This window comes from Castor canadensis, chromosome 7 (assembly GCF_047511655.1).
Source record: "Castor canadensis chromosome 7, mCasCan1.hap1v2, whole genome shotgun sequence".
Lineage (NCBI taxonomy): Eukaryota > Metazoa > Chordata > Mammalia > Rodentia > Castoridae > Castor > Castor canadensis.
Genome location: NC_133392.1, coordinates 59,371,876 through 59,382,096, shown reverse-complemented (window position 1 = coordinate 59,382,096; position 10,221 = coordinate 59,371,876). Strand labels below are relative to the sequence as shown.

The 10,221-nt window shown below is 41.7% G+C and overlaps 1 protein-coding gene and 1 non-coding gene across 4 annotated transcripts in view; one reads left to right on the top strand and one right to left on the bottom strand.

The window, feature by feature from the left end:
* The first annotated feature begins 1,195 nt into the window (after positions 1-1,195).
* Positions 1,196-10,221, top strand: part of Slc25a16 (solute carrier family 25 member 16) — a 37,652-nt gene continuing 28,626 nt past the window's right edge. The window contains exons 1-2 of one of the 3 annotated variants that reach the window (XM_074079009.1): positions 1,196-1,448; positions 5,457-5,549. In XM_074079009.1, the coding sequence (XP_073935110.1) occupies positions 1,328-1,448; positions 5,457-5,549 (214 nt within the window). In that variant the 5' untranslated portion in view covers positions 1,196-1,327. The remainder of the gene's footprint in view (positions 1,449-5,456; positions 5,550-10,221) is intronic. The other 2 variants (XM_020177605.2, XM_020177603.2) reach the window with 2 other exon arrangements.
* On the bottom strand, positions 9,615-9,720 carry LOC141425405 (small nucleolar RNA U13). The gene has a single exon (XR_012450450.1). It is a non-coding gene; the product is annotated as a small nucleolar RNA U13 (small nucleolar RNA).

The window sequence follows — 10,221 nt, the reverse complement described above, 5'->3', positions numbered from 1 at the left end:
CAGTAGGAATTCACTGGATCACTGTACAGATTTGAGCTTTCTGTATGGAAAGGGTTTTGGGATGAAGGCTCTCAAGGTTTGTTTTAATTTTTAAAGAATTGCTTTTGCTGCTATGTTAAAAACAGACAGCAGAGGGCAAGAGAAAACAGGGAGACTATTTAGGAATTGACTTGAGGTTTGTGGACCCAGAATAGAGTTGTCATTTACTGAAAAGAGGGGGGACTGCAGGAGTAGTGTGTTTGGGAAAGAAGATCAGGAATTTAATTTTGGGTATGATTGACCTGATAAATCGATATCAGTTTGTATTTACAGATTAAGAGCCTCACATAGTTGTGCACACCAGCAATCTTATCACCCAGACGCTGAGGCAGGAGGATCATGAATTCAAGGCCAGACTGGGCTACCTAACAAAAGTTATGTCCAAAAAAAAGGAAGAAAGGAAAGAAACTTTTATGGGGGGAGGTAGTGTCAGTGGAATTTGAGAAGGCCCGATAAGGCAGAACTATGTCTGTTAATGCCTGGGGCCCTAAAAAGAGAAAAGCCGGCATTAGCAATTTTTTTTTTTTTTTTTTTTTTTTGGCAGAGGTGGTGTAGGTGAAGTGGAAGCTTAGTGCGCGGTGAGGAAGGACGGAAATTGAGGTTCAAAGAATAACTCAGAAGCCGAGCGCCGAGGCTCAAGCTTGTAATCCTAGATACTGACGAGCCAGAGATTAGGAGGATCGCGGTTCGAAGTCAGCCCAGGCAAACAGTTCCAGAGACCCTATCTGGAAAAACCCTTCTGGAAAAAGTAGGGCTGGTGGAGTGGCTCAAGTGAAGGTCCTGATATCAAGCCCCAGTACCGCAAACACAACAAAACAAAACAAAACTTAAAGAAGGCAGAACGGATTTGGTGAGAGATGGGGACAAGGTCAGAGATGTCTGGTAAAAAGTGTATCCGAGAGAGATCGGAAGATAGCCCCATAGCGGTTTCCAGTCAACAGTCAATACGGGCAAGAGCGGGCAGAGCTTTCTGAGGTCGTGGGTCGTGATGCGACACGCTCACTTGCCATTCCTTGCTTCTTCCGCCATAACAGAGGGCCCTGGAATGGAAAGCAGGTAGCGGAGATCCGAAGTGGACTGGGTGGAGTCGAACCTGGGTGACGCCCCCTTTCGTCTAGACCACGCCGAAGCCCCGCCCCCGACTACGCCATCAGCCTGCGCCACTCAGCCCTGGTTTTTCCGCCCCGCCCGCGCGGCGGTCGGCCGGCTGTCACTGCCCTCACCAGCCATGGTCCTAGCCTGAGGTTTGCAAGTTGGCATCTTACGCTCCCGACGTGGCCTGGTCCTGATGGCTGCGGCGGCGGCCCTGGCAGCGGCCGATCCCCAGCCCACAGTGCCGCAGGCGGCAGGGGCGGGAGGGCCCACCGCCCGTCGAGACTTCTACTGGCTGCGCTCCTTCCTGGCCGGAGGTGAGTGTCCCCGATAATACCCCGAGGAACTCGGGGCGGCGGGGCGGCTTCGCGGGCACGGCGCGTGCCGGCGGTCGCGGTGACAATCTCAGACTCCTCCTGCTTCCCGCCCTGCCGGGCGTAACCTCGTTCTAATAACCACCAGAGCTAGCCAGCCTCTCTGGAGTGGGGCCTTGGGCCCTCGGGGAGAGTCTGGGGACGGGGAAGGACTGAACCAGGCAAGGGGGATGCCTTGGCTCGGCACCCTTTTCTAAAGACCCAAGGTGACTTGAGTATAGAATTGAATTTTGCTATTTGCGTAAAGGAAAACAAATATTGGAGGTCAGCTTTTAAAATATGATTAGGAAATTGTGTTAAACAGTTTCTCGCCAAAACTGGTTCCAGTGATTCTAGTAAACTGTGCTACAAGTACTTGAGAAGCCCGATTATTGGTAAGACTGTGAGGTTTGATCTTGACATTTCCTCCTCCGTTCCCATAAACAGATGTTTCGATCTCCACCCTCCCATAATTGCTTGTCTGGGTTGTCATCACTTAATTATTTAAGACCAGGAATTTAAAAATATTCACATTATGAGAACTTGTAGAAAGATAGTATCTGAGAGTGCAGCAGTATTAGGAATTTAATTATTTTGTTCTGATAAAAGGAAATCCATTTATTCATACTGGGGAATATTTGAGTTCCAGCTATGTGCCTGCTTTGTGCGTGGTGTACACTAGAAAACAAAAGCAAGGTCTATGTCCTTTACCATTGGTTGAGGAACTTCGGAGGAAAACAATAAACAAAATGAAAAAATAAATTACATAGTATGTTAGAAAGTGATCAGTGTAGTGGGAAGAAGTAAAAAGGGAGAGTAAGGCAAGGAAGTGGAGAGATAGCATGTATGCAGTATTAATAGGATGTTGTGCTAAGTCTGGACTGGCATTGAACCGAGATCCTCCTGATCTCTGCCTTCAGAGTAGCTAGGATTATCGATGTGAGCCATAGGTACCGGGTGCACACCTGACATGGGACTGGAGTTTGAACTCGGGGTTCACACTCTCAAAGCAGGAGCTCTCACTGGAGCCACCTCCAATTCATTTCCTTGTGAATATTTTATAGAAGGGGGTCTCTGGAACTATTTGCCCAGGCCATCCTTGAACCTTGATCCTCCCATCTTAGCCTCCCAAGTAGCTGGGATTACAGGAATGTACCACTGTATTCACCTTTCTTTTCCTTTTTTTTTTTTTTCTGTTCTGGGGCTCGAATTCAGGGCTACACTTTGAGCCATTCCACCAGCTCTTTATTTGTGATGTGCTTTTTCGAGATAGGGTCTTGCGAACTGCAGTCCTCCCGATCTCTGCCTCCTGAGCAGCTAGGATTACAGGCATGAGTCACCAGTGCCCTGGTGCAAGCCCTTTTTGTGATGGGTTTTTTAGTCTGGACTGGCTTCAAATCTCAATCCTCCTGAGTAGCTAGGATTACAGGCGTGAGTCACTGGCACCTGCTTCTTTTCCATTTTTATTGATTCTTTTTTTTTTTTTGGCAGTACTGGGGTTTGAACTCAGGGTCTTGTGCTTGCTAAGCAAGCACTCTACCATTTGAGCCACACCTCCAGCCCAGCTTTTCTATTTTTAAATTAAAAAAAATTTCATTTTCTGCTGTGATTGTGGCTCAAGTGGTAGAGCACCTGCCTGAGGGCCTGAGTTCAGTCCTCAGTACCATCAAAAAAAATTACTTTTAGTTTTTTGGTTTTTGGAGACAGACTCTTGCTATGAAGCAAGCCTGGCCTTGAGCTCATGATCCTCCTGCTTCAGTTTCCCAAGTGCTGGGATTACAGGCATGCACCTCTATGAGGTTTTTTCTCTCTTTTGATTAGCATATATTAATTGCACAAAAAATGGGTTTCATTATGATATATTTGTTCATATATGACTTAACTTTGATCATATCCACCTTCTCTATTACCCTCCCTTAACCCCCCTACTGCTGATCCCCGTACAAATTTTTTTTTGTGTGTGGTAATGGGAATCCAACCCAGGGCCCTATGCGTACTAGACAAACCCTCTACCACTGAGCTACATCCTGAGCCTCCTCAAGTTTATTGACCTTATGTCTTTTGTATTTTCCTTCCTTCCTCTTTTCCTCTTTCTCTTCTTCCCTCTCTCCCGCCCTCCCTTCTTTTGGTGGTATTGTGGGTTTTTTTTTTGGGTGGTACTGGGGTTTGAACTCAGGGCCTATACCTTGAGCTACTTCACCAGTCCTTTCTTGTGATTTTTTTTTTTTTTTTCAAGATAGGGTCTCCAGAAGTATTTGCCTGGGCTGGCTTTGAACCAAGATCCTCCTGATCACTATCTCCTGAGTAGCTAGGATAAGAGGTGTGAGCCATTGGAGCCTGGTGGTACTGTGGTTTTGATCTCAGGGCCTCAAGCTTGATAGGCAGGCACTCTTTTTAAGATAAGTTATATTTTTGGATATGGTCTCCTGCTTTTCTATACTCCTACCTCCTGTGTAGCTGCAATCACAGACTTGGCTTGTTTGTTGCAATGGGGTCTAGCTAATTTTGCCTAGGCTGGCCTCTGACCTTGATCCTCCTGATCTTTGTGCTCCTCCAAACCCCCAGTAGATGGGATTATAGGTGTGTTCCATCATGACTAGACCCCTTTTTTTGGGAGGGAGATCTGGGGTTTGAACTCAGGTCTTCACACTTGCAAAGCAGGCTCTCTACTGCTTGAACCACACCTTTAGTCCATTTTTGGTCTGGTTATTTTTGGAGATGGCAATCTCATGAACTATATGCTCTCCCTGGCCTCTAATCTAACTATATGCTCTCCCTGGCCTCTCATTTCTCTCCCCTTCCCCCCGCCCCCTCCCTTACCTACCCCGCCTGCAAATTATGTTTAGATTACTTCAGTTTTACATAGCTGTGACTTTTACTTCCATTAGTTCAGATAAGAAAATAATATGAATGATAAGGGAACTAATATATTCAGGTAATACTTGAGTACAGAGTTATTAAGTAATGTTGTGAGATCATTGGTTTTTTGTTTGTTTGTTTCTTTTTGGTGGTACTAGGGTTTGAATTCAAGGCCTTGGGCTTGCTAGGCAGGTGATGTACTGCTTCAGCCATGCCTCTAGACTTTTTTTTTTTCCTTATTTATTTATTTATTTTATTTTATTTTATTTTATTCATATGTGCATACAATGTTTGGGTCATTTGCCTCTAGGCTTTTATTCACTTTTTATAATAGTAACTCACCGGGTACTTACTTCATGTAAGGAAATGTAGAAAGTCTTCTCATGATCATTTTAGAAGCATTTCACACTTTTTTTTTTCAGTACTGGGTCTTGAACTCAGGGTTTACACCTTGAGCCACTCCACCAGCCCTTTTTTGTGATGGGTTTTTTCAGGATAGGGTCTTGTGGGACTATCTGCCCCAGCTGACTTCAAACAACAATTCTCCTGATCTTTGTCTCCTGAGTAGTTAGGATTACAGGCGTGAGCCACAGTGCCTGGCAGCATTTCACACTTGTAGGTCAGTAGCATCCCAGTCACCCTGAGAACCCATGTAAACTCTTTACTTTGCTTTTATCCATTACTTTGCTTTGGCCAGTGGTACCTGGCAGGGACCAAATACATATTTGCCAAGTGTATAAATGAATGACTAATTTTTGTGGGTAACTGTTGCTTCAGTGGAAATGTGATCCAGAAAAAAAAGGTGGGTATTTCAAACACAACTTTATACTTGGGTAAATATTCAGTTGTGTTTAACAACTTTTTAGCAAATTGTTAGTGTATGTTATCAGGCATTAGGGACTGCTTTTCACTCTTAGAGTTTAACTTTTAGGTCTGACATGCTCAATTATTAAGCTGCAGGACATGGGATCAATCCTCTGCCTATCCCTGATAATGTGCAGTTCTACTCATGAAGACCAAACTAAAGATTCTTGGGTCTGCCGACCAGAGAATTGATTTCCTTGTAGAAAGATATAGTATGTAATTTCTTTCTGGTTTTATAAAAATTTTTAGGTATCGCTGGATGCTGTGCCAAAACAACAGTTGCTCCTTTGGATCGAGTAAAAGTTTTATTGCAAGCTCACAATCACCATTACAAACATTTAGGTGAGTTGATGATGTTAAAGATAAACTTGAATAAAAAAAGGTACTCATGTGATTCCTTGACTTCCAGTTATGAATTATAGTGAAAAGAGAACACAAAAGGCAATTCAAATTTGGGGCTACATTTTGCAAGGGATTAATTAATTAATTTTGCTGTATTGGGGTTTGAACTCAGGGCTTCCTGCTCTACCACTTGAACCATGCCCCCAACCCTTTTTCACTTTAAAAAAAATTTTTTTTATTGTTTTTATAATTACTTACATGCATATACATTATTCAGGCTACCTCCCCCACCTTTTGACTTTTTGCTCCTCTTATAACCACTCCTCCCCACTCTAGTAGCTGGGATGAGAGGTGAGTGTCACCATGCCCACTATTGGTTGAGATTGGGTCTCACAAACTCCACCCCCCCCACCCCCCCCACCCCCCGCCCCAGGCAAGTCTAGAACTGCCATCTTTCCAATCTCTGCTAGGATTACAGGTATGAGCCACTGGTGCCAGTGGGATTATTTCTTAATCATTTAATCATTTTAATCTGTTCACTTGCAATAGTAGTTATATATATTATCATTTTAGGATACTAATATTTTCCAATCTAAAAGCTTAGAATCATGGAAATATTACTTGGTGCTGGGGTTTGAACTCAGGGCCTTGTGCTTATTAGACAGACTCCCTACTGTATGAGCTGTGCCCCATATATGTATACACATTTAGACAAGGTCTGGCTATGTAGCCTCGGATGGTCTCCAACTTTTTATCCTCCTGCCTCAGCCTCCCAAGAACTGGGATTGACAAATTATGTAATTTGCAGACATACATAATAAGTCAGCCTGATTTTTAATTCAATTAGTGATAGAGATAGGGTTTGATAAATGTAAAGCTGAAATAATTAACTTCTTTAAATACTTAAACAAGCCTTATAGAAATCTTAGTCTAAGCAGAATACAAAGTAATTAGTATTATGGATAAAATTGCTTTGTTAAAGAAGACCTTAGGTGGATGGTGGTGGCTCAGGCCTGTAATCCTACTTGGGGGCAGCGATCAGGAGGATCACAGTTCTAGACCAAGCCAGGCAAATAGTTTTTGAGACCCTATCTCAAAAATACTCAATGTGAAAAAGGGCTGACAGAGTGGGTCCAGTGGTAGAGCGCTTGCCTAGCAAGCTTGAGTTCAAACCCCAGTACCGCAAAAAAAAAAAAGTTATTATTACTATTACCATTATTCTTAATTTTGTGATACTGGGGCTTGAACTCAGGGCCTACACCTTGAGCCACACCAGCCCTTTTTGTGATGGGTATTTTCGAGATAGGGTCTCTCAAACTGTTTGCCTGGTTTAGCTTCAAACTGCAGTCCTTCTGATTTTTGCCTCCTGAGTAGCTAGGATTACAGGAATGAGCCAGGCAAATGCCCAGGTGCCCAGCTAAAAAGCATTATTTTTGTGGGTAAAAAGAACAATTCTATGGTGGGTGTGGTGGTGCAACATAGTGAGATTCTGTGTCATAAATCTCCCCACTTGCTGGGCACTGGTGACTTATGCCTGTAATCTTAGCCACTCAGGAGGCACAGATCAGGAGGATGGAGGTTAGAAGCCAGCCCAGGAAATAGTTCCTGGGACCCTAGCTTGAAAAACCCACTACAAAAAAGGGCTGGTGAAGTAGCTCAAGGTGTAGGCCCTAAGCCTTGAGTTTAAACCCAGTACCACAAAAAAAAAACCCTAAACAACCTAAAGTGTTTAATAATAGAGAATAGGTTGGTACAGTTTATTCATGTTATAGACTGTTTTAATTAGCACATAATAGTTGTACAGGGGGCATACATTGTGAAATTTACATTATGCTTAAAATATATCTTAATTAGATTCATCCCCTCTATCCTTCCTTATCCCCCCTGCCACAATAGACTGTTTTGCAATCATAAAAAATTTATACCCAGCACTCAAGAAGTGGGCAGGGGGATTGTGAGTTCAAGGCCAGCCTGGGCTACATAGTGAGACCCTGTCTCAAAAAAACACAAAAGTTTATAAAAGAATATTAATTAACTGGGAATAATGTTCATAATGCCTTAATGAAATTAAAAAATAATATTGTAAAGTGTTTAATTATATTACATTTTATATTGGTAAGAATTTGTTTAGACAAAAAACTAGAAGTACATTCATTAACATTAAAAAGTTAATTTGGGGCAGATGGAGTGGCTCAAGTGGTAGAGTGCCTTGCCCAGCAAGGCCCTGAGTTCAAATTCCAGTACTGCCAAAAAAGAAAAAGCAAAAAGTTAATTTGGAGTGGTGGAATTATCAGAAAAATGTTTCCTCCTAGCTTATTTGTTATGATTCAAACATGTATCACCTTTTCAGTAAGGAGGGGAAAGATTTATTTTTTGTTCATTTGCCATGCTGGAGATTAAACCCATTGCCTTTTGCATGCTAAACCTGCAGTCTATCCTGAACTATACCCCAGCTCAAGAGGGCCAAAGATTTAGAAAAAAGAAGCAATATGAGACAGAGACCAAGAGAGAAATTAAGTCGGGCCTACTAACTCATACCATTAAATTGTCTTACAGTTTCCTATCAGAACCATGTGAGTTGTGAGTGATCTATGCAGCATCAGTATGTAGAGAAATGTTGAACAGGGTGAATAAGAATCAATTATTTTTGTAATTGGATTTTTAAAATGTGATTTTTCTGAAAAACAAGAATGTATATTTATGTTATAGATTAACTTTTTTTTTGTGGTACTGGGATTTGAACTCAAGGCCTACACCTTGAGCCACTGCACCAGCCCTTTTTTGTGAAGGGTTTTTTCGAGATCCGGTCTTGAGAACTACTTTCCCCCGTCTGGCTTCGAACCTCAGTCCTCCTGATCTCTGCCTCCTGAGTATCGAGGATTCCAGGTGTGAGCCACCGGAGCTGGGCAACTTAACTTATTTTCTTGTTGACATTTTTAACACAACAATCTGTATATAATATCAAAATAAAAAACTTGCAACTGTGCAGCAGTGAATTCTATATTCTCACACAGCATACTGTTCATGAATAGAAAGAATCAGACCTTTGAAGTTAGTGAGAGATTGTATAAAACTGAACAGAAAAGAATTGATTTTCTTTGCTTGTCTAAATTGAGGGTGAAGAGGAGATGAATATTTCACAAAGACCTAGCATAAGAATGTCTGAACAGGGTTGTTTTGTTCCTTTAACCTCCTCTCCATGTTGATGTATGTTGTTTTGTTTGCTGATTTGTAATCACTAGATTAGATATTCATGTTGGATTTCACGCTCTCTGGGGCTGCATGCCATAGGTTACTGTGCACTCTATTATGCATGCAGAGCTTGAAGCAAAAAATCAAAGTATTGATGGCTTTTAATTTCATTTTGAAAAATACCTTTTGGAATTTTATTCTAGGTACCTAATAAGATACTTCTTAAAATTATGCCTTTTGAAATTTAATTTTTGAGACAGGGTCTCACTATGTAGCCCAGGCTGGCCTTGAACTGCTGATCCTCTTGTCTTTCCCTCCTGAGTGCTTTATTTTGCTTTTCGAGACAAAGTCTCTCCCTGTAGCCAAGGCTGGTCCTGAATTTTCCATCCACCCTAGTACTGGGATTATAGATGTAAGCCACCACTTACACTTAAACTTAAGAGATCTTATTCCTCTTAAGTGTAATTAATTAGTTAAAAATTTTTGTGATACTGGGGCTTGAGCTCAGGGACTACACCTTGAGCCACTCCACCAGCCCTTTTATATATTGATTATTTTTGAAATAGGGTCTCAAGAACTATTTGTCCTGGCTGGCTTCGAACTGCAATTCTCCTGATCTCTGCCTGCTGAGTAGTTACCATTATAGGTGTGAGCCACTGGTGCTTGGCAATTTTTGTTTTGTAATACAAGAATTTGAGTCATTCATATTTTCTCTCCACTAATTTTATTTTCTGGATTTCCTTTTGAGACATGGTCTTGCTATGTAATCCAGGTGGGCCTGAAATTCAATTTGAGATTCTTGTGCCTCAGTCTCCAATACTGGGATTATAGGTGTGCACCATTGTGTCTGGCTTGACTCTCATGTATATTTCATATTAGAGGGGTAATGTGCTGACATTGTACACACAAGGCTTAGGAAGGCACATTAGGTACCATAGTGTGAAACCCTAATCATTATATGTATGACCCACAAAAGGATCTGTTTTTCATATTTGGTCAAATTTTTACTTTGAAAATTTAAATTACTAAGTAATGGAAGTAGTGATGTGTTTATGTGAAATTTGTATGCAGTAGTTCCCCCTTTATTTGTGGTTTCACTTTTTATGATTTCAGTTACTTGCAGTCAACCATGGTCCAAAAATATTAAGTGGAAAGATCCAGAAATAAACACGTCATAAGTTTTAAATTGTACTCATCATGAGTAGCATCGGGAAGTCTTAAACCCTCTGGTTCTATGCTGCCCAGGAGGTGAATCACCCTAGTATATTCTTGTTATGTATGCTGTCTTCTCATTAGCAATTTAGTTGACATCTTTGTTGTCTTCAGATCAACTGTTGAGATATCACAGAACATGTGTTCAAATAACCCTTATTTTACTAAATAATGGCCCCACAGTGCAAGAGTAGTGACACTGGTGATTCATATATGCCAAAGGGAGGCCATAAAGTACTTCCTTTCAATATCATCACAATAAGGGAGA